This window comes from Dermacentor variabilis, chromosome 7 (genome assembly GCF_050947875.1).
Source record: "Dermacentor variabilis isolate Ectoservices chromosome 7, ASM5094787v1, whole genome shotgun sequence".
Lineage (NCBI taxonomy): Eukaryota > Metazoa > Arthropoda > Arachnida > Ixodida > Ixodidae > Dermacentor > Dermacentor variabilis.
In genome coordinates, this window is record NC_134574.1 from 584,900 (window position 1) to 610,040 (window position 25,141).

General features: G+C 44.6%; 1 protein-coding gene across 1 annotated transcript; it reads right to left on the minus strand.

Moving 5' to 3' along the window:
• Positions 1-556: 556 nt before the first annotated feature.
• LOC142588480 (uncharacterized) lies at positions 557-24,174 on the minus strand. Its single transcript, XM_075700259.1, has 3 exons — positions 22,613-24,174; positions 5,803-5,995; positions 557-669 (listed from the first exon to the last, which is right to left on the minus strand). The coding sequence occupies exons 1-3, from the start codon at positions 24,149-24,151 to the stop codon at positions 557-559; spliced, it is 1,845 nt and encodes a 614-aa protein (XP_075556374.1). The 5' UTR covers positions 24,152-24,174.
• Between the last annotated feature and the right edge of the window lie 967 nt (positions 24,175-25,141).

The following is a 25,141-nucleotide window of genomic DNA, read 5'->3' on the forward strand; positions in this document are numbered from 1 at the left end:
GACAGTTACTCCTCCCTAGACTGTCTGCGTTGTTGCAATTAACAGTGTATAATATTGAAGCGTTTCTGAAGACACCAGTTCCACGCTACACAATGTACACTATACAAGACTTCATTTTTTGCACTTAACAGATTATCACGATGTGAGCGGCACCAGTATGAGCCTTTGGATGTTATGTCCATTATTTTAAACGCTTCCAATTTATACTTTGTGTGCACTCTTCGGTTTGCGCCTACCTCAACTTGGACAGTGGACAACCACAAGACATATTGCTAAAGCAAATCTTTTTGCATCATTTTACTTCCCCAACATCACTACCCTTTCAGGCTTTTCCTCCAAACAATGCAGCTGTTAGTCGTGCCTGCCGGCATCAAGCACTGCTGGAGCATGCACGACACTGTGCGTACATTTCGTGTAACCCATTGTGCGGACATCACCATAAGCTCTCCTCTCGCACAACTGCACCCTACGGCTTGGCCTGGCAAAAAAAAAATGCATACGACACTTACGCTTGTTGTGCTCATTGCATGTGTCCACAAGTGATACGTATAGTGGCTTACCCTCGCTGGGCCTCGACCTTCGTGGCCGGGCAGGTCTTGATGAGGCACGCCTCCCTGTAGCCCCACTGGGGCCTGGCAGCGTCCCCAGGGGACGTATTCTGAATACGTCCTGGAAACAGCACCAGTGCTGCCTCTGTACTGGTCAACCACATCTCAGAGGACGTCATCGGGCGTGCTGTATTTAAGCGACCGGGCACCGTACGCGCATTTCAGTGGGCGTTGGCGGGCAGCAAGTATGCAGACGCGGCTAAAAACATGTTTTTTTCTTTATCCAGGTTGGTACTTCATATTCCTTCCATTCTAAACACTCGTGTAATCGCTGCTTGCTGCTCGTCCCACGCCTAAATGTTTTGGTACTTTTGGTTGCGGATTGCCTTCAAGTGTTGAAGATGTTGCTATTATCCGGTGATGTGGAGCAAAACCCTGGTCCCCACAAAGCTGACAAGGGTAATGCTGAAGGACTGGCTGCCATAAATGTTCTCGCGAGTACGATGGAAGCACGTCACGCTGAAGAGATGTTTTCACTTGACGACATAAAGCTAGTCAAAACCTGTTGGAAGAACATGTGTCTGACATCACCATGAGATTAATAACTCTCGAAAGGAAAGTAAGCGCTCTCGAAGGAACTCACAATGTGGATGCGACGAAAGTTCATCGCGTTGCTGCTAATATAGTGCGAAGTGAAAGCGCTGCGCTGCAAGCATGCGTCTTGACGACTTTGAGGACCGGGAAAACTTAATTCGGTATGGGGTGAAAGACAATCCTTCAGAAAGCTGGATCCACACTGAAGAAGCCGTACGAGCGGTTCTTGCAGATCATCTATCTTTAGAACTTCCTGCAGACGCAATTTCACGAGCGCATGGACTTGGCTCGTTTGTTACCGGCAGAAATCGTCCTATAATTGTGAAGTTATCTTCGTTTAAAAGAAGAGAGAACGTTTTAGCACACAGGTCTAAACTGCATAATAAGGGAGTCGCTCTACAAGAGGACTTCTGTAAAAGAACGAGATAGATATGTAAAAAGCTGATAGATTTCGCCAAACCTACCACACAACCCTACAACATAAGATATAACCGATTATATATTAATAAAGAATTCATACGTCTACTGTAAGGAAACTGATAACGTCTATGAAATAGATTCCCCTAGCGCATTTGCATCTAGTAACCACGAATCTTCTTCAGATCCGCAATGCGTTGCTGGTTTTCCTCGGGCGTATGCCTCCGATAACAGTACAACTTCCAATATGTCACACGCTCATAGTGCTCCGACTTGGGAATCAGCGGCCGTTCAGACGAAGCACATCGGCGACTATTCATTCCTTCTTGCGAACATCCGAAGCATATTAGTATTAGCATTGCCATGTAAGGTCTTTTGGGCCCCGTCAAGCTACTCTCGTACACTCTAAAAATTTAACACCCTTAAAGGTGTAATCTACTTGTCCCATGTGTGACACCTTTTTGGGTGTATTGCTACACCCCACGCAAAAGGGTGTAAATTAACACCCCACAAAGGGAAGCGTGTTAATATGACGTCACCTTGCCTATGGGTGTAAAACAAGCAACACCCTTTCTATATGGGCGTAACACAGACACCACCCTTTAAATATGGGCGTAGCATGGACAACACCCTTCCAAGAGGGTGTTATCCCTGCAAGTATTTTAGCGTTCACTACAGCCATGTAGTTAATGGACCGACTAGCTGTTGTGAATGCTGCCTAGTCTTAGCTATGGTACTACCTTGTTCAGTATGAGCCAGAATCTGTGAGACGTCGTCATATTGCGCTTCTGGTCCGTCATGTGGTAGCATATATAACGTGCGACCCTTTCAGGCAAAAAATTTAAGTTTCACGATCGCAGCAATGCACACACCCGATGCTTTTCGTAATCTTCCTCTTCAGTGATAGTACACTGCCGGCAGGATGCAGAGCGCAATAACAACGCGCGCTGCACTAAGGACACAGGATATCCCGCACCTTGGTACACCAGTACTTATCACTCCATAGAAACAGCACACCGCCAAAAGCATGATGTTACATGCATTTCAGAAATAATTAAAAACCTCCACGTTTCTTGGTCAAAAATTTTCGCAGCAACACCAGCTCGACCAGGAGGGAAAGGCACCACAGCTCGTTGTTGTAGCTCATCTTGAATGCGATAGAGCGCAAGCAACGCATGGATTGGCGACGCTAACAAGTGCAGTACTACAGAAGCATACATTTGCCTGTTAATCAGTTTTTTGCCGTTTGAAGCACATAATATTTACCTCTGTTCATCAAAGTTGTCATTTATCTCCACGGGATCCTTCTACTAGTACCTTTACATATATGACTTAAAGGTAGCACTGAAAGCCAAACAAAATGCAACAGAGCGCTTCCACTTAGAATAGTGTTTCGGCATTTATAAACAAAACTGCATGTGTAGTTGTGCATACTATTTAATATATAAGCATGCACTATTTCCTGAAATTTATATATACTTCATTTACTGCCAGTGACCTGCTTATACCCAATAATTTAGTTTATTTATCACCATGTGCTTGCACTGAATATCCCACAGGCATTGTAAGTTAAGCTACCAGAACAACAATCAGCTAGTCTAAGGTTACCTAACTGAACAAAATCATTGTAAAATTTGTGACGAAATGTCGGAAGAAAAGTATTTATTATTTAATTAAAGAGAAATGGTTACATAATAATGTTCGCACATTTTAAAAGTAAAAAGGAACATAAGGAGTAAAACCATACCAATACAGACATAAGCAACAAATAATGGCACAGACTTGTTCAATTAAATCTTAAGCAGAGAAGTTCTTTTAAATAACCTCACTACGAACTATCACATTTTCATTCGAAAAGCGCTGCAACTTATTACGAAGTACAAAAATAACCGGCCACATAAGAAAGAACAAGTCTGAGTGTGTCTGCGAACACAAGGATAGGAAGTTGGGCGAGTTGGTACAGTAATATCATTTTGGATTGTAGCACGAAGTGGCACGGAAACAGACTAGAAGCAGACAGCTCGAACGCTAACTCTCAACTAAATTTTTACTGAAACGAAGAACACATAAATATGGGTGATTGCAAGGTAACCGCAGCATAAGAACATGACAAGGTATAAAGACATCAGTTAAACATATCAGGATGTAGGGAAGTCGAAAAAGGAAACACCAAAAAGACACTACTTCTGATTAACACACGTGTTGTGAAGATACTGAAATTCGCATTCTAACACAGACGAAGATGCCTCGCTAACGCAAGTCTCTCCTTATCTTTTAATGTGGAATGCCTCGATTATTTCCTGTGTGGTTTGGCATTTGTGTCTTGAAAGAATTTTTGTGTCTTCAAACAAAGGTTTACAGCCGCAATTGAAACGATGTGACGCTATATGTGAAGCATTAGGGTTCTTAAGTAAATGTTTGTGTTTTTCTGGTCGAATATTAATGCACCTGCCGCTCCGTCCAATGTAAGTCTTCCCGCACTTGAGAGGAATCTGATAAGCTATACCAGTGTTACAAGGCACAAAAAAGGAAAGATGTCTAATGCCGCAATCATCTTTTCTTTTTTGCCACCCTGTTCAAGCTTCGTATTTATCATAGGGCACATGATAGACAACTTGCGGGGCCGAGAAAACTTTACCCACGTCATATCTATTGGCCCCGTTCCCTAAACCATGGGATAATCTATGCACGTAGGGCACCCCAGCAAACCTTTTTTCTGTTTTTCTTGTTTCTTAGCGGGGCTTTTTATCCATTTTAAAAGCTTTTCGCAGGTTAGTGATAATAAATGCACAGGATAACTAGCCTTCTCGAGCCTATTTGTTGTGGAAAACTGTTTCATATTGTGTGGACATGACTCGCTTACTCAGCTCTTAAGTTTGCTATTACTAAGTCATGTCCACACAATATGAAACAAAGTTTTTCACAACAAATAGATAGGCTCGAGAAGGCTAGTTATCCTGTGCGTTTATGATCACTAACATGCGAAACGCTTTTAAAATGGGTAAAAGGCCCCGCCAAGAAACAAGCAAAACAGAAAAATAAGGTTTGCTGTGGCGCCCTATGTAGATAGATTATCCCATGGTTTAGGGAATGTGGCCAATAGATATGACGTGGATAAAGTTTTTTCGGCCCCGCAAGTTGTCTATCATGTGCCCTATGATAAATATGAAACTTGAACAGGGTGGCAAAAAAGAAAAGATGATTGCGGTATTAGACATGTGTCCTTTTTTGTGCCTTGTAACACTGGTATAGTTTATCAGATACCTCTCAAGTGAGGGAAGACTTACATTGGACGGAGCGGCAGGTGCATTAATATTCGACCAGAAAAACACAAACATTTACTTAACAACCCTAATGCTTCACATCTAGCGTCACATCGTTTCAATTGCGGCTGTAAACCTTTGTTTGAAGACACAAAAATTCTTTCAAGACACAAATGCCAAACCACACAGGAAATAATCGAGGCATTCCACATTAAAAGGTTAGGAGAGACTTGCGTTAGCGAGGCATCTTCATCTCTGTTAGAATGCGAATTTCAGTATCTTCACAACACGCGTGTTAATCTGAAGTAGTGTCCTTTTGTTGTTTCCTTTTTTGACTTCCCTACTTCCTGATATGTTTAACTGATGTCTTCATACCTTGTCATGTTCTTATGCTGTGGTTTTTTGCAATCACCTATATATATATATATATGTTCTTCGTTTCAATAAAAATTTAGTTGAGAGTTAGCGCTCATCCTGTCTGCTTGTAGTCTGTATCCGTGTCACTTCGCGCAACAATCAAAGAGCATATGTGAACAAAACATGGCTAGTAATAAATAGTGAGCACTACAAATTTTGAACATGAAAACTAGTAATAGTAAAGATAGATACTTCGCTCAGCTGAACTGCAAAATATTGCAAATATCCCAAAAACAGCATAAAAACTTGACAGGATAGAGCACTGACTGTTATTTATAGTTGCAATATGCACACCAAATCTAGACATAAAAAGTCAGAACTATGCTGCCGGAAATGGTCATCTCTCCAAGAGACCACTGAGGAACAAAAGGTATACTTTTTATAATTCCATCTCATAGATTACTGATCTAATTAAATTTGATACATGACCCCTTGTGTGTCACAAATCCCGTTTTCATTACCTATGCCTGATTACCAGCCTTGGTGAAAGAATGACTTGCACTAATGTTTTGAACACCGGTAAAAATGCTGCTTTTTCTCAATTTTCTGTTGTGACAGCACACTTGTGGGCAGTTGTGAACGCTGTTGCCTATAGGGCTCAAACACCATGCTTTGGCTGCACAGGTACTGTCTACCGAACACCTGGTTCAAGATAGCTTGCATCTCGCAGTGTGCAGCCACATTGGTGGCACAGCATTCTTTTTTCACCTTGCCAGTTGATAAAGCCTCAGCAGCTGCAATCACTTGCGACTGCTCCTAAAGGTGCCATAAGGTCAGGCAGCAAACACAGATACCACGTAGCAAAACTTTCAGAGTGCATTGTGTGAGTCGAGGTGTGTAATTTGTGCTTTAGTTGGGCAGCACTGCCACATTCAGAACTATCCATTGCAGCTCCTAAATTTCAACCACATCAACAAAATAAATTAGGACAGTTCCTTCAGTACGGTGTCAGATGCTCAGCTGCAGGCTTTCTAGAACCATGCATTATCTTCAGACAGTGCCAGTACAGCCCGTAGCACATCTTTCAAGCACTGCAGACAAGAACACCGATTGCACTGTACACAGAGCATCTGGTGTCCGTTTACCTATAGAGGCAAGATAGCCCCTAGAACACATTTTGTGACGGGCATGCTGTGCACTTTGTCCCCTCAAACGCAAGTGCCATTTGATACTTCAGTGCCTGTAGTGTCATTTACATCTGAGTACAACTCCTACAGCTACCGTATTGGAATGGCGGATTCACCAATGTGCGCTAAGTGCAAGTGTGAAGAGACCATCAGTCACCTTCTGTGCCACTGTTCTCGCTTCGATAATCAACGTGAGACTCTCCAGTGTGCCTTAAATAGACTGGATGACAGGCCATTTACGGAAGCGAAGATCTTGGGAGCCTGGCCTCAAAGTTCATTGGCCCAGAAAGCCGTTCGAGCGCTTTTTCGCTACCTGAGGGCAACAGACTTGTGTGCCCGACTATAGACGTCCTACACTTAAGTTCTCTCTCTTCCTCTTTCACTCCCCATTCCCCTCCCCACGTGTAGGGTAGCAAACTGGACTCAGTCTAGTTAACCTCCCTGCCTTTCCGTCTTCCCTTCTCTCTCTCTCTCTCTCTGAGTGAATAATGAATACATAGTAGTAACATAAAGACGAGAAAAAAAGCCATCAGCCATCGACTGTGTGGCAAATCTGGGTGCAAGGTATTCTCTTATCAAATATACCTGTAGGTATTGCGACCAATGTGCTCCCAAGACGTATGAGGCATTAGTCATTGCAGAGCTGTAAGGACATGATAATCCTAGGATGATTATGTTCTTGAGGCTTTCTTCCCCATTTTCCATCTTTTGAAACGTGTATATTGTCATGAAAACAAAAAATGCTACTACTCGCATGTGATAAGTTTTGCGTCTTATTTCCTAGGAGCTCATTGAAACGAGCCACGATGACAAATTCAAATGCTGTTACCTCATCAGACATTCAAATTCCTTAAACACTAACAAAACCAGATAGTCATTAGAATGAGCATCACCTAAATACATTACACCGATTTAAGGTTATTGCACCGCATTGTGCCAGGTAAAAATGTTAGAAAAATAAAGATGGTAAGATTCTACGGCCAACCGTGAAAACTAAATAAAAAAATCACTAAGCTTTCTTAAACGGATTAAGAAGCTTTACAACTGGCAGTCTTGGTGATGGACACGCTGATAGAAGAGCAACCATTCCACTGAGACGAGAATGTTGAGGGCTTCGCATGGAAGTCTGCGAGACACTGAAGAGTAGTTCTTGGTCAACATGAAGGAGGTTGCTTGCATACACGTCTGGGCCACCACACTGAATGCATGGTGTTACCGGAACTTTTTGTCCCTGCATTGTGGTAAAAAAAAGCATGGTTAAGTTTAGACGATATTTAATATGTAAAAAAAGAGGTGAGGCGTGCAGACAGGACACAAGAGCAGAGACGTGAACACGAACGCAAAAAACATGAAAAATTTCATGAAATTGTTTTAACACATAAAATTTTGTACTATGTGTCATTAATTATGAGGGTTCATAACCGCAACATACTTCACATATAAGCAGGTAGAATTATCAGCTTGGTCATCTTGTACAAGCTCGTTTGAGGCAAGAAATCGAGTTTCACAACGACAACCTCAACATTCTTGATTGAAAAAGGAACACCTCAGATGACATGCCATCCTGTGAATGGGAATTGCACAGTTCAAGAAAAACAAATTAAAACTGGCACACCGATCCTGAAAAAAAGAATAAGCACCTGCTACTGCCAGAAGCTAATCGATAGGTTTTAGTAGCACAAGGGCATCTTTGGCCAAAGAGCGCCAAGTGTATACTGCAAGAAATAAACTTAGCGCATCTTAACAAAGCAAATATATAAATGAATGTGTGTGGTTTAGTGGCGCAAGGGCCAGATATGGCCAAAGAGCGCCAAGACAGTGTTAGTGATTTCGCGGTGATGATAATGAGTTCTGTGAAGATGTGACATGGCTGTAAAGGGGCCTAAAAATAGTGGCTGTAAAGTGCGTAAAATCTATGTGCTATAAAATTATGGCGATGACTAATGACGAATACTATGAACATTAAAATCCATCGTAGAAGAATGATGAATTATTTAAAATATGGGAGAAGTTAAATTGCTTACAGCACTACTGCCTCGCCACAGCCCTTGAACCACAAGGGCCTCGTGGCATGTACTATTCAATATAATTATCATAGCGGCATCCTGTGAAGAGAGGAGGCGCTACGAACATGTGGGGCTAATAACGTACAACACAACATTTTTCAAAAAACCTAGGACTGCGTTGGTGTCAAAGAGTGGTTCTGGACCAAGTAACATAACAGGATGGAGGGGGATGTGCTGCTGGTATGCTAAGAGAAAATGTTTCTTTCTTTCAGCTTCGGCTTCCCGACACTCCAGTAGGACGTGGAGGACGGTCAGCCTCTCCCCGCCTCTACCACAGGTTGGAGGCTCGTTTCCAGTGAGTAAAAAGTTGTGTGTGCCAAATGTGTGTCCCATTCTTAGACGACAGAATAGGACATCTGTCCGGCGTGATTTTGTTACAGGAGGCCAGAAACCTAATTGTGGCTTTATTGCATGTAGCTTATTTGTTTCCAGGTCCCACAAATGTTGCCAGTAGTTTCGCAGTTTTCTTCTTAACAAGGGCTTCAGGTCTGTGACAAGGACCGAAGCAGTAGGACTAACTGCATGCGATGAAATGAATGTGGCCATCTGGTCCGCTAGTACGTTTCCCTCAATGCCCCTATGTCCAGGCACCCAGCATATAATCACATGTTGGTTATATATATACGCTTTACACAGTACGGAGTAGAGTTCATTAATTACAGTATTTTTGTGGCTACAGAAAGACATCAAGGCCTTCACAACACTAAGGGACTCCGTATATATAACTGATTTCTGGAGTTTTGATTTATTTATATGCTTTACGACCGACAGCAGTGCGTAAGCCTCAGCCGTAATGATACTAGTTTCCAGATGCAGTACATCGGTTTCCGAGAAGGATGGACCGATGGCTGCATAGGACACCCCGTCGTGTGACTTCGATGCGTCTGTGTAGAACTCCGCGCAGGAGTATTTGTGCTGGAGTTCCCGAAAATGCATTTGGATTTCAATCTCTGGAGCGTGTTTTGTAACTTGCATGAAGGATATATCGCATTGTATCAGCTGCCACTCCCAAGGAGGTAGCAGCTAGGCTGGGCGAAGCTCGAGCTGCGCCCATTGGGCGAAGCTCGAGGATTGGGACACGCATTTCATCACTAAGCTCCCTCACACGCAGCGAGAAAGGCTGTCTTACGGAGGGACGATTATGAAAGAGTGTAGCATATGTCGTATCGTTAATGGTATTAAAACACGGATGCTGAGGATTAGAGTGGACTTTCAAAAATATGTTTGGCTGATGTATGTTCTCTGCAGATGAAGTGACCACTCATTTGATTATGCATATAGGCTTTCAATAGGACTCGTTCTGAAAGCTCCAGTGGCCAGTCGGATTCCTACATGGTGGACCGGATCTAGCTTCTTTAGCGCGCTCGGGGCTGCAGAATGATAGATCACGGCACCGTAGTCCAACCGTGATCGGATGAGGCTCTTGTAAAGATTCATTAAACATTTCCTGTCGCTGCCCCATGTTGTGTGGTATAACACTTTAAGTTCATTGTTTTTAAGCATTTGACCATTTGACTTTATGTGTGGAATAAAAGTTAATTTCGAATCAAGTATGACGCCTAAGAACTTGTGTTCTTTGTTCACAGGAATTCGCTGACCATACATTTCGATACTGGGTTCTGCAATGAGGCCCCCCTTTCTTGTGAAAAGCACACATGAACTTTTGTTGGGGTTAACTTTAAATCCGTTTTCTTCTGCCAATTTGGACACTTTGTTCAAGCCCTGTTGAACTTGCCTCTCACATACTGTAAGGTTGCAGGATTTGAAACCTATCTGTATGTCGTCTACGTAAACAGAATAAAAAATGGCTAGTGGTAATGAAGCAGGAAGGGTGTTCATTTTCACAATGAAGAGCGTGCAGCTAAGTACACCTCCTTGAGGTACACCAGTTTCCTGTATAAAAGGTCGCGACAATACATTGCCGACTTTCACGCGGAATGTACGGTCGGACAAATAGCTTTCTATTAGGACGAGCATATTGCCACGGATGCCGATTCCCGACAAGTATCTCAAGATTCCATAGTGCCACGTAGTGTCGTACGCCTTCTCCATATCGAGGAATACGGATAGGAAATATTGTTTATGTAGAAAGGCGTCGCGAATGTTTCCCTCAATGCGCACAAGGTGAGCGGTTGTGGACCGCCCTTTTCTGAAGCCACACTGAAAGGGATCGAGGATATTGTTTAGTTCAAGGAAATGTACAAGTCTGCGGTTAACCATTTTTTCAAAAAGCTTGCAAAGACAATTTGTAAGAGCTATCGGACGGTAACTTGCCGCCAAGGAAGGGTCTTTACCCTGCTTAAGAACAGGGATCACAATCGCTTCTTTCCATGTGGATGGGAGGTATCCCGTAGCCCAAATAGCGTTGAAAAGCGTGAGTAGTGTAAGTTTGGTGTCAGTGTGTAAGTTTCTGATCATTTCGTACATGACTCTATCAGGTCTCGGTGCAGAGCTTTTGCATGTGGTCAAGGACGCTCTCAACTCAGCAATACTGAACGGCCGGTTATAAGGTTCATTCTGTCTGGATTTTCGGATTATTGGCTTACATTCTTCTATTTCTTTGTATTTCAAAAAGGATTGCGAATAATGGTTTGAACTCAACACGCTCTCAAAGTGTTCTCCACGTGAGTCTGCCTGATCTTTCAGTGTTTCACCTTGTGTGTTCACCAAAGGAAGCGAATATGTTTGTCGCCCTTTTATCCTATTAACCCTGTTCCTGACTTTGGCCTCATCTGTATAGGAGTTGATACCAGATAAAAACTTCTGCCAACTCTCTCTTCTGGCCTGTCGGCGGGTTCGCCTGCCTTGGGATTTTACTTGTTTAAAATTGATAAGATTCTCCGCAGTGGGGGAGGCGCGTAGCAACCCCCACGCTTTTTGTTTCTTACGAGCGATCCTACAATCGTCGTTCCACCACGGGACACACCGTTTGCATGCCAATCCATTTACTTGTGATATACATTTAGTTGCGGCATCTATTATGAAGGCTGTAAAATATTCCACAGCAGCATCAATTCCTAACGAGGACATGTCATCCCATGATATACTTGTTAAGTTTCGGAACTTCTCACAGTCTGGTGTCTCAGTCTTCCACCTAGGAGCCTGTGGTGGATATTCGTCTTCTTTAGGTGTTCTTAATAGTATGGGGAAATGGTCGCTTCCGTAAGGATTGTTCGTAACTTCCCATTCGAGTTCAGGCAGTATGGACGGGGAAACTATGCTCAGATCAATTGAAGAAAAGGTATTGTTTGCAGGACAGTAATATGTGGGTCTCTTCTTATTCAGGAGGCACGCACCAGAAGAAAAAAGGAACTGTTGAACAAGACGACCTCCATCTATACGAGAGTCGCCCCAGAGGGAGCTGTGCGCATTGAAATCGCCAAGAACAACGTAAGGTTCTGCCAATTGATCTATAAAGGATTGGAATTCATGTTTTGTTAATTTGTAGTTTGGGGGCACATAAAGGGAGCAAATGGTGATGAGTTTATTTAGAAGAACAGCTCGAACCGCCACTGCTTCGAGGGGCGTTTGTAGCTGTAAACGCTGAGAGGAGATACTTTATGAATTAAAATGGCAACACCGCCTGATGATACGACACCATCATCGCGATCTTTGCGGAACTTGACATACGGTCGGAGAAAGTTTGTGTGTTGTGGTTTTAAGTGTGTTTCCTGTAGACACAGCACTTTTGGATTGTGTTTTTGGATAAGCTCTTGTACGTCATCAAGGTTCCTAAGAAGACCTCTGACATTCCATTGAATTATTTGTGTAGCCATATTGGAAGGCAATAAGTGCTTTGTGTACGGAAAGAGAGGTGATGCCTTAGGTTACAGAGCTCTTTCGAGGCCCTGTAACGGGGGTTCTGCCCTTTCTGGAGCGTTCGGGGGAGCCTCGACGCTCCTTAGGCGTTTGGTGTGCCTTGAGGACAGGTGTAGTGTCCATTGCCTCTTGTGAGGCGCCGGACACGTGCTCTTGCGAGCGAGAATTTACCAGCGAGGGTCCTGCCTTGGAGGGCAAGACCCCTGCGCCCACCAGCCCGGAGGTCGATGGGGCACCCTGCGGGATTTGGCTGCGCTGGCTGTTGCCAGCGCTGGAAGGGGCCGGAGAGGTTGGGGCAGCCTCGGCTGCGCTCACCTTCGGGGTCGATGGCCCCGCTTGCTGAGTAGGCGGAGTAGCGCTAGCTGCAACCACCGTGGGGGCAGATGGCGTAACTGCCGACTCACTGCCTGTGGGTAGGACAGCCGCCGGAGACCGTTGTGGTGCTGCCCCCTGACGCGCCACTTCGGCAAAGGTGTTCTTTGGCAGGAAGGACACCCACCTGCGTGCTTCCTTAAAACTTATATTTTCCTTTACTTTGATCGTTACAATCTCTTTCTCTTTTTTCCAAAATGGGCACGACCGCGAGTACGCGGCGTGCTCCCCATCCCAGTTCACACAGTGGAGAGTGTTTTCACACGATTCAGCGGAGTGCTCATGACCACTGCATTTTGCACAGGTTTGGCGGCCGCGGCAGTTCGATGAGCTGTGTCCAAAACGCTGGCATTTTAAAACATCTCAGAGGGTTTGGGACATATGGTCTGACCCGGAGCTTCACAGATCCTGTCTCGATACTCTCAGGGAGCATACTTGAACCAAAGGTAAGAATTAGATGTTTTGTTTTGATCTCTTTTCCATCGCGCCTTAGCAGAATTCTCTTAACATTGATTACATTTTGATCGCTCCAGCCTTCTAATAGTTCAACGTCCGTAAGCTCCATCAGGTCATCATCTGAAACTACACCACGAGTGGTGTTAATCGTGCGGTGCGGGGTAACTGTGAGTGGGACATCTCCAAATGATAGAAGGTTAGGCAGTTTCTCGTGTTGTTTTTTGTCGCGGAGCTCCAAAAGGAGATCACCGCTAGCCATCTTCGATGCTTTGTAACCTGGTCCAAATGTCTGAGTTAGGGTTTTTGAAACAACAAAAGGTGAGATTGTTCGTGCTTGTTTTCCTTGTTTTTCAGAATGGAATACATGAAATCGCGGGAAAGTTTCTTTTTAGCGTCCAAAAAATTCAAAGATATCTTCGGTGCGTCCCCTTTTCAGGGAGCGATCACATAGTGGAGGGAAAGAACTAACCATAAGTGGGAGTGTATTTTTCGGTAGTAGCGCCAGCCACCCACCATGGAGCCGAACAAGGGGACGCTGCAGGGCCTGTAAAACAGGGCCTACAAACGCCAGCTGTACGCTACCACTATAACCAAATATGACGTAACCCAGGTTGGCTACTCACGCAAGGTTAACCCTTGCTGCCAGGAAGATCGGAAGTAATAAAGAAATGAGAAGGAGACAGGAAAGATGAAAAGTCAGAGAAAGACGAAGGCTGGAGGGAGAGAGAGACAGGAAAAGGCAACTACCGATTTCCCCCGGGTGGGTCAGTACGGGGATGCCGTCTATGTGAAGCAGAGGCCGAAGAGGTGTGTTGCCTCCGCCGGGGGGCCTTAAAGGTCCAAACACCCAGCATCAGCTCAACCCACAGGATCCCCCTTTCCCCAGACACGGCTAAGCCGCTCGCGGCTACACGCGGGAGGGTCCGACCCTCATGTGCTCGGGTCCGTGGTGTCGCAACACACCAAACGCCTGCTGACGCAGACGCCCCTGCGGGCCAAATATATAAAGATGACTGATGCCTCTCTGTACTACAGTTGCATTGCTCTAGCATGAAGTCATTTTAAGGCATGCACACATACATACACACGCTACACCCAAGTGTAACAGCTGCAGAATTAAAACTGGGTCGCAACGAAGTCGCAACCTTTAAACCTTGATCCCGAGCTGCACTAGTGACTGGAGGTAGTACCAATATCGCCAATGACGAGTCGCACTATTTCTGCCCGATGTTAAGCTGCCCTGACTGTCAAAGACGAGTTACAGTCGGCATTGAGGGAAAGCTGCCCTCAAGAGCAGCTTTTATTTTTGTGTTATTTCTAACCAGAGACCAATGAAGTAATATGTTTTAGAATGAGAATGACACCGAAAAAATGTGTACATAAGAAATGTGGAAAATTTTGTACATCTTTCCGGAATTAACTTGGGGGTTTACGAGTAAAGCGACAATCCAGAAACTAGAACAAGTTTTGACATGTTTGCTACCAGCGAATGCTAGAAAATATGTTGGCATTCTGTAGTTTTGTCCAACCAATGCAAAAGGGATTCTTAATAACTGAACAAATAAATGGAAAGGTATCATGAAGTATATTTCGTGAATGTAATGCAGAATCACTCATCTTCGGTTAGTATATAATCTCCACTCGATTAACCTGCTCTTTCTCAACTAGTTCAGGAGGTGTTAGAAGTGCTTCTTAAAATGCTCCTATTTATTAGACTAATCATATCTCTGTACACAAAGGCTACTAATTAGGTCCAATGCTATATCATCATCTTAACAAAAACTTCACTTAGTAATACACATGCTGTGATAAGATTTGAGACCACATTGAGATGCTGTACAAGGTGAATTGATTATTTTTAAAATGAAGCTCCTGTTCTTGCAAACGAGAAGAAAAGATACTGAGGGTCAAAATTTTTCTTAATCACAGCTGGAAGATGCCAGGGAAGGCCTGTGGAAACTTATTTCTAATTTTCTATTTAAATGTAGAAATGATAAAGGGAAATTAAAATTGTAAAAAAAACAACCAGCCATGGGGGGAGAACGAACCTACAGCCTTTGCATTAGGCATGCGATGCACTAACCACTGTGCTACCAAGGCAGCAATCAACGATCCACAATGGCCCCTCAGATTGTCGACGCTCGAACGCGGCCGTAGTACCACAGTGGTTAGCATATCACATGCGTAATGTGAACGTTATGGGTCCGTTCCCCACCCACAGGTGGATGTCTTTTCATCCACTTTCATCTCCCTTGAATTTATCATTTCTATACTTCATATAAAAAACTTAAAACATGTTCCTGTATGCTTTCCTTGGCCTCATTATCTGCTGGCTTCTTCCAGTTGTTACTTCCAACACTTATACATATTCTCATCTGGTAAGTAAACAGCTCTTGCATGATGCTGGAATGTAATATAAAACATTATTGCAGGGCCGTGTTATGTAGAATGTCTTACATTGCACAGGCAAGGTGTATTAATGTCAATCTGAAAAAAAAATCCCACTTTAGACATAAATGCTGTGTACTGCTGTATGCAACAGGGTTTAAAGAAAGCAACTTGTTCAGAAATAAAGCCATCAAATAACGAGTAAATATGAAAACTAGATGAAAATTTGTGCAGTTGCATGTTAAAAATTTAGCACGGCAACAGGTAAAGACATAATGAGGGAAGCGCGAGGATGGTTTATTTTGGACACACTAGGCACTATACTTGAAAGATGCATATGAGCTTACACGTGGAGAAATATTGTTTATGTAGCAGCTAAACTACGAACAGGCCTAGAACACAATGATACAAGGTGTCGAGCATGGAAATCTTAACATGCCCTTAAGTCAAAGAAACATGGCTCTTTCTCATGATTCGCTACACATGGCTGGCTATATGCCTTGTAAGTACCAGGTGGTCTGTGTGACTTGTGCAAGCTTTAAATATGTACAAGTGCCACGTAGCTGGTCAGAACCAAGGTAATGTCGTTTGCCATCGTTTTGAGCAAGTGAAACCAATTTTTGCGTTTTTCCTAATTAGGTAATTCGTTATTAACGATTACTTAACTGCTCAAATATTATATTCAAAGCAAAAGTGTCAGTGCTAAAATTGTAGAGCATCCTGAAAATTTCCAATCCAGCTTTCTATTGCTCAATAGGTGCAATACACTTTTTTTTCAGGCTTGAAAGAAGCATGTGAATGCATGCAAGCAGTGCCGTGCAACTAACCACTCGTGCACCTGAACACCATTTGGCTCCTCCTTTCATGCTTCAAAAAGCTTATTGAAAAGAATATTTTAGAAATTGATTAATTATTATTGACTATGTTTTAGGCAAAATGCATGAAATAGTGTGACTGCCACCTCCATTTTCGGTGACAAGAATTGACTTCATTTTAATGTCCAAATTCAGCTATACATGATGCGTGTTTTGAGCTGGTTCTGACTACTTGAAGCTTCGCACTCTAATAATGGAGTCTACAGTCTAAAAAGAAATTGGTGCATAAGCGGTCGCTGTCAGTACTCCATACTCCTTTAACTTAGTGCAAAGTGCTTGTGAGCCAAAAAGTTGTTAGTTCTAAGTAGTATTTCCCATCCTGACCTGGTGTTATAGTCCAGTTACTATGATGCCATTCTGCTCAGTCATGCTGGTCACAGCTTAAATCTAGGCCATGGCAGCTACCCTCCAATTGAGGTAAAATGCACTTAAACGCTTATGGACACTTAGATTCAGGTGTACATTAAAGAAGGCCAGGTTACAAAAACTTCAGGTTGTGACTTTGGAATGTAAAACCCCTTAATTTAATTTTAAAATCTAAAGGTGCTTTATTAGGAGCAGGACATCATCTTGAGCATTTACTGCACTGCCATGACACCAAGAAGCTCCGAGTAAATAAAATCAGTTTCTTAGGCAATGTATATAACTTGCAAACAATTACAAACACTTCTCTGCATGCACCTCTGTTGCTGTTATATTTAGTTCCGTATGCCAAGTCGGGTTAGGATGTTAGAACATCTTTCAAACCTGTTTTTGTTACCGCTTTAAAGTTGTTGGTTATTTTGCGTCTCCGTGTGTGTCGAACGCACATTTCAGTGCATCAATTTCTTCAGAAAGTGCACTCCTCTTTATTTATTTGTGCATGCAAAAAGGGTTCAGAAGAACTGCTTTCTGAAGATCTGTATAACAAGCAAAAAACAATTCTGTGTAGGCTGCACAAAGAGAAAGGATTGGTTTGTAAATACATTATTTAGTTCTGAAATAAAGAGGCAGCTGTCAGTATTCTGCTCCAAAGTAAAAATTGACCCTACCTGGCTCTGCTTCATTTTCCGATGTTGATGGTCCATTTGGGGGCACTCAACTGATAGGCTGCACTTTGGCAATGTCGGGTGTGCTGTCACCAGGCCCAAGGTCGATCGACATCCTCACCAAAAGTCGAGTCCAAACTCTATAAAAGAAACATCTCATCATTTTGCTATCAGTTTTGTCATCTTGCGTCTTTCACACACGGCCGTCAGTGAAATATTTCGTCACTTCGATACTGAAAAAAATTCAAGCAATTTCTGGCAGTAAATAAAAAGAATATTAAAGAGCAAATACAGTTGCCCGATTGAATTGACCAAGTACACCAGAAATGGAAATAAATCAGTGGTACTGTGTCTGTTGGCTTTGAATGCAAGAAACGTAAAAACAGGAACTTGCAGCCATGTCACTTCGAATTTCCCGCGTTTGCTACACCTCACGACAAGTTTGGCATCGTCCGGTACTCGGGCATAGTAATCGCTTAAACTTAAGATGAACGAGCGTCAGCATAAATTAACAGGATACTTAACCGGGCAATATTTGCGCGTAAAACAACTCACGTAGCGAAGCTACTGTCAAATACCCGATGCCGCATCTGCGGGCGGTGCGGTTTGGGCGAAAAATTCAAGAAGGAATGCGAGTTTCACTTGTTTCACGCCTACTAAGCTAAGGTAGAATTTGAGTTTCCTACTATGCTATACTGGATATTTACGCTCCGAATAAAACGCTGGAAATTTTGTTACGTCACATTGCATACGTATGAAAGTGAGGAAATTGCTTTTATTGTATTGTGCCCAGGCGGCATGTACCAGCTACCACTCTCATGCAACAAAAGCATGAAAGTGGTACTCGCGGCACGGAAAACAAACACATACAGCGCCAACGTTACGCCTCTTGGGTTAGAACTACGCACGATCAAGCCAGTTTTCTAGCCTTCATAACGCCATGAACACGACCAAACATCGAGCGAAACAACTGTCTGCTCTCGAAAATTATTAGCGCTTCCATTTACATACCTATCACTGCCACAAGCAAAAGTCCATGGGCTAGCTGTTCACAAGGCGCAGATTAGACTGACAGCAGCATATTACGGTAATGTAAAACAATTTCCACGCTGACTTAGCAGCCGCGGTGTGCGCTAAGTGCCACAGTTCTCGTTTGCCGCTCTAGATTCACACCATGATGACTGGCACTGCATCTTTCACATGCAATATTGCACCCTTTGCTCCGGAGCTTAATAGGAGGGCGAAACGCATTTGCACGTACCTGAAATCCGCATGCCGGAAACCCGCCGACGCTTCCGAGAACGGGGCACACAGCCATACACCCGTACGGTGGCTTGACTTGGACTTGAGGCAGTTCTATCAAATATTTCACATGCGACATGTTTCACACCGATTGCGCGAACACGAGAAAATGCCGCAGGTCACAATGCGACGCCGTGCACCCGTGCATCTACCGATGAGCTGCATGCGCGGACTTGCAGAAAAACAAAACTGTGCCAAAGCGGCAGGCGCGAAAGCCTGGCGGCTCATAGAATAAAGAAGGGCTTTAGAGAAGGGAAACTGTACCTTCCGCAGTGGTTAGAAAATAAGCAGCGGCAGCGCATGGAACTTACCTAGGTGGACGCCAGATGACGCGGCTAAAACAGGAAGCGGAAATGCGCATTTTGTTTTAGAGCATTATTCAATATGGCCGCTTTTTGCCGGTCGTGTACGCTTGTATCCGCTCGTACGCGCCGTACTCGCCCCGCCGGCTATGCGGCATGCCTCGATGCCTCGGCTGCCGCGTAGCCGGTGCGTTCTAATTGCCAGGAGACCAAAGAGCCTCTACTGACGCCCATACAAACAAGCCACGAGTGAGTGAAAAGAACGTACGACTTTATTGGCAGAAGACAAGCAGTGTTTACATTCTCGTGCAATAGCAGAAATAAAATTTGCATGTCGAGATACGCTGGAATCTTTGACGCGAGCTCGTAAACGGCTCACCGTTGTCGTCACACATGGCGGTCTAGCAACGAGCGACAACCAGCGGCGCATGCAGATTGGATAGTGTCTCGCCTGTTTGCAGCGGCAGTCGCCGTTAAAGATGAGCAACTTGCGTTGCGAAGCAATCGGGTGAACCAGGCATCTGCTGCCGCAGCCAACACAGCGACATGGACTACCCGGCATTTTGACCTTAACTCCTTTCCAATGTGCACGTTACTTTTCTTTCGGGGGCCGCTAATGTGTGGCTCACACTTCGTGTCCCACATTGTCTCAATATGGACAAGTCGCTTTCGTGGGCATCACCTTCATCAGCCACTTTTGCGGGCCTTTGCACCCAACTTCACACACGTCGGACTATGTAAGCACGTTCACTTCACTTCACTTCACTTCACTTTCATTTTCCTTAAAGACCCCTGAAATGGGGGTATTACATAAGGGGTGGGGTTTACAAATGTGCAATTTAATTGGTGGCCACATGAGTTCAGAGAAGAATATTAGTAATAAGCTTATCAGCAAACGTCGTTGAACAGGTGATTTCAGTTATGTGACCGGGCAGGCCGTTCCAGTCGCTTGATGATCGGCAAAAGAAGGACGCAGAGAAAGTTGTAGTTCGGCTGCGTGGACGGGTTACTTGCAAGGAATGCCCTGTACGCAGGGAATGGCGAGGGGGTGGGGCCAGCACATATGGTGCATGGTGGAGCGAACTGTAATAGAACTTGTGAAAAAGGATTAACGAATCAATGCGACGCCGGGATGATAGCGTGTTTAAGGCGGACTGTGCTTTAAGTAGTGATACGCTAGTGTTATAAGAATACGAAGAATGAATGAATCTTGCCGCACGATTCTGAATTCTTTCAAGTGCATTGATAAGGTAAGTTTGATGTGGTGACCAGATGGGGGATGCGTATTCAATTTTCGGACGTACGAGCGTCTTGAATGCTAGTAGTTTGACGTGTTGCGGTGCATGACGCAGATGGCGTTTTAGGAATCCAAGTGTTTGGTTAGCAGATGCAGTAATGCGCGTAACATGAGCAGACCAGTCTAAGTCGTATGAAAGGGTGACGCCGAGGTATTTAAATGTGTCCACTTTTTCTAAGGTAGTATTAGTAATATTATACGGTGAGTATAAGGGCTGATGGCGGCGAGTGAAACACATTACTTTACATTTATTGGCGTTAAGGGTCATTAACCAGTGGTTGCACCAGCCTTGCACTTTGTTAAGGTCATTTTGTAAGATACTGTGGTCAGAGTCATTAGTGATTGTGCGGTAGATGACACAATCATCAGCGAACATACGTATTTGAGAGGAAACCTTAAGGGGAAGGTCGTTAATATAAATAAGAAAAAGTAGGGGGCCTAGAACACTACCTTGTGGGACGCCAGAAGTTACAGGGAGGGGTGCGGAGGTGCGATTGTTGACATGCACTGACTGTGATCGGTTAGTGAGAAATTCAATAACCCAATTTAAGACGTCAGGGTGCAGGTTCAGTTGGGAGAGCTTGAGTATTAGGCGTTGGTGAGGTAACTTGTCAAATGCTTTAGCATAATCCAGAAAAATGGCATCGATTTGGGTGTTAGCATCAAGATTAACGTGTAAGTCATGGACGAACATAGCAAGTTGCGTTTCGCACGAGAGACCTTTACGAAAACCGTGTTGGGATGGGTGAAAATAGTTGTTAGCGTCAAGGAAGTGCATAATTTGGGTGAAAATGACGTGCTCCATTATCTTGCAGGGTACGCTGGTTAGGGAAATCGGTCTGTAGTTAAGAGGCGAGTTTTTATTACCTGATTTGTAGATTGGAACGACCTGCCCTTCCTTCCATGTGACGGGGATGCCACAGGAGGATAAAGACTGTGAGAAGATTAATCTAAAGTACGATGCGCAGATGAGTTTAGTATTTTTAACAGTTTAGAGTTGATGCCATCCGCCCCAGATGACGATGAGAGTTTTAGCTTTTCAATTATTGCCGTTATGCCATGTTCAGTGAATTCGATCGGTGACATAACAGATTGCACAGCTGACGGTGGTATAGGTAACAGAGCATCAGGTTCAGTGGTGAATACTGATGAAAACGCGCGGTTAAATGCATCGGCACACTCTTCTTCGGGGATTACTATATCGTTATGGTCGGCGATAGTGATAGCATTCGGAGGCTTGGGGTTTAGTAACTGCCAGAATTTCTGGGGGTTAGTGTTTAGTACACGAGGCAATGTGTCATGGAAAAAAAGAGTGTTTTTCGCGGCGTATAGCCGAGAGATAAACTTTCTCTGCCTCGTAATATTTGTCCCAGGCCACAGCACAATTGGTTTGCTTTGCCGACCGAAAAAATCGTTTCTTCCTGTTTTCTAGAGTTGATAATTTTTTTGTGAACCAAGGTTTATTGCTGTTAGTCGTTACTGAAACAACTGGAATGTGGTTATTAGCAAGGTCGGTGATTTTTTGTTGGAAGATCGACCAATTTGCTTGAAGTGTGCGGTTGTGGAATTCATCACTGAAAGTGGGGTAGAAGGACATTAGTTCGTTGTTAATGGCTTCGTAGTTGCCTTTATCGTATAGGCGTATTATTTTATTCCACGATTCTCGTTTTGGAAAGCTAAAGTTAAAGACAGTGTGGATTACTTTATGGTCGCTAATTGCCGGGAGATACGATATCGAAGATAGGCTAGACGGATTGTTAGTTAATACGAGATCTAAAATGTTGGCCGAGTCATTCACCACGCGTGTTGGTTCTAAGACTAGCTGGGTCAAGTTGAAATTAAAGCAGACTTCGAGGAAATCATTTTCGGTTGTATTATGTGACGAAGGTGGATAGTTATCCCAACTGATATTAGGGAAATTAAAGTCTCCAAAGAGCAAAATCTGAGCGTTAGTGTATTTTTTCATTAGTACATCTAGGACACGGTTGAGCTTGTCAGTGAAGCTAGTGTCTGCACGCGGGGGGCGGTAGCAAACGCCAAGTAAAATAGTTTGCGGTGTTGCACGAAAGAGTAGCCATAATATTTCAAGGTCACTTGGGTTGTGAACAACGGAGCAGGGCATCGTATTACTAACGGCGATGAGCACCCCGCCGCCTCTAGAGTGCTGGCGATCGTTACGGAAGACATGGAAACCGGGTAGGTCATCCATGACCTCCGCGTCGGATACGTCAGCGGTTAGCCAGGTTTCTGTAAGTATCAACAAGTTACATCCAGATGATAAGACCAGATTAGACACAACGTCACGTTTGGAAAGGAAGCTACGTATGTTAGAGTATATTGCTGAAATAGTACTGTTAGGGCGTGTTGTTATCGAACGGTGTGTTGGATGACGGTGATGCAGCGATTGGATTTCTTTTACACATGTTGTAGTTTCGTCGTACATGTACTTAGCAGATCCTATGAACAGAGTTTTGTAGCGTAATGAAAATGCAGCTGACTTGGTCCTTGCAAAAGCCAAAAGATGTTTCCGGGCATTCTGCACAGTACGAGAGTAGTCTTCGCGAATGCTATAGTTAGTGCCTTTCAACTTGCGGCCGTTAGACAGAATTTTTTCTTTTGTTTTATAAAAAAGGAACTTTACGATTATAGGACGGTTTCGGTTATCAGAATGGCGGCCGAGACGATGCGCACGTTCAATCGCCTCAGGATGCACGGTTATGTTTAATTGGTCGGCGCAAAGCCGAATGATTTCTTCCTCTGCCTGAGCGGCGGATGTAGACGCACTTGGGTCGGGGATACCAAAGAAGACAAGGTTGTTGCGGCGGGCTCGGTTTTCTGCGTCATCGATGCGCGCTTCTATATCGGAGATTGCCCGTGTCGTCACGGCCGCAGAAGTCTTAAATGTTTCAACCTGTCGCTGCAGGTCCTCGATGTGTTGACAGTGGCTCTCGACGGCATGCATTCTTCTGTTTAGTTCAGAAATTGAATTGTTAGTCTCGACTAGTCCGCTTTTTAAACCTTGAATCTCGTTAATTAACTGCAATTGCCCAGCGGATAGCTTCTTTAGTTCAGTTAGTATAGCGTTAGTGTCAGGGCCGGGGTTAGTTTCTATGTCGCCCGACAGTAGCAGCAAAGAGCGCGAGACATGAATACAATTCATTGCAATGGCAAACAGACACTGGGGGCTCGGCAGCAGTACCAAAACATAGTTGCTTGATTTCTTAGCGTATAGACTATAAGACTGACTAACCTGCATGTTAAACAGCAGCAGTTTAGTGGACTGTATCGTGGCACAGCCACCGAGCCCACAGGTTGGCGCGTGAAGGCGTTGGGCTTTTATAGGCGATCTGCCTGATGTTGCTGACGCAGGCAGCTCCCTGGTGGTAGGGCCGATCACGCTCGTCACAGGCGGCGCTAGTAGAAGCGTAGGGGGCGCTAGCGTGACTCGGCGATAGACAGCAGGGGCACGGCCAAGGCACGGTTCCAGGCAGATTGAGGTTGATTGTGGGACAGCCGAGATGGTAGCGGGCAGAGCTGCGCCGATCAGTGCGATGATGAGCACCTGCATGTTAAACAGCAGCAGTTTAGTGGACTGTATCGTGGCACAGCCACCGAGCCCACAGGTTGGCGCGTGAAGGCGTTGGGCTTTTATAGGCGATCTGCCTGATGTTGCTGACGCAGGCAGCTCCCTGGTGGTAGGGCCGATCACGCTCGTCACAGGCGGCGCTAGTAGAAGCGTAGGGGGCGCTAGCGTGACTCGGCGATAGACAGCAGGGGCACGGCCAAGGCACGGTTCCAGGCAGATTGAGGTTGATTGTGGGACAGCCGAGATGGTAGCGGGCAGAGCTGCGCCGATCAGTGCGATGATGAGCACCTGCATGTTAAACAGCAGCAGTTTAGTGGACTGTATCGTGGCACAGCCACCGGTTCGTGCTTAATCGCGGCCGAGAAAGGCCACAGGCAAAATTTGACCATGGCCTCAGCATGAAAGGCTGAACGGGGAACACGAATCACGATGTGTGTAAATTGGGAGCCACTGTCGCTGTGTGGACTGGAGGAGCAAATGCTTACTTCGAGAGACTGCTTCCCAATGCAACTGACCTGGCCGCCATATTCGAAAAACATAACACGGGGACCGTGACCAAGTAAGATAACAACGAAATTAAACGGCAGTCAATCAATGCATGAGGTTCAGAGAATACATTATACATTGGCTACGAACCATATGGAAACCATGAGCGTCCACATACACGGGTCTCTTAGGATACATTCAGCCGCCTACTTACAGGCATAATGCTTGCCTTCGTCGCATGTGGTGGTCTGGTAACGAGCGACAACCAGCAGTACAAACAGATTGGACAGGGCATCGCACCTGTTTGAACCGACAGTTGCCGCTGAAGATGAGCAACTTCCACTGCGAAGCAGTCGGGTGACGCAGGCATCTGCTGCCGCAACCAACACAGCGAAATGGACTATCCGGCATTTTAGCGTTAACTCCTTTCCAACCTGCACGTTAATTTTCTGTCGAGGGCCGCTAATGTGTGGCTCACATTTGGTGTACCACTATGTCTCAATATGGACAAGTCGCTTTCGTGGGCATCACTTTCGGCAGCCATGTTTGCGGGCCTTTCCACCCATACGGCTATCAACTTCATACACTTTGAACCATGTAAGCACATATGCTGGTCTCCGTTCTGAGCAAATCATGGCCGAGGTAGGCAACAAGTACAATTTACCCATGGCTGCAGCAGGAAAGGCTGAACGGGGAGCACGAATCATGGTGTGTAAATTGGGAGTCTATGTCGCTGTGCGGACTGCAGGAGCAAATGCTTACCTCGAGAGACTGCTTACCAATGCAACTGACCAGGCC

Excerpts from the sequence above, each read along its gene's own strand:
- LOC142588480 (XM_075700259.1), bottom strand. The coding sequence starts at position 24,151 with ATGCAGGTGCTCATCATCGCACTGATCGGCGCAGCTCTGCCCGCTACC. Across the intron at positions 5,996-22,612 it reads GCCCTAACAGTACTATTTCA|GAGCAGTCGCAAGTGATTGC; the intron begins GCAATATACTCT and ends TGGCACCTTTAG. Across the intron at positions 670-5,802 it reads GCGTTCACAACTGCCCACAA|GACGTATTCAGAATACGTCC; the intron begins GTGTGCTGTCAC and ends TGCTGTTTCCAG.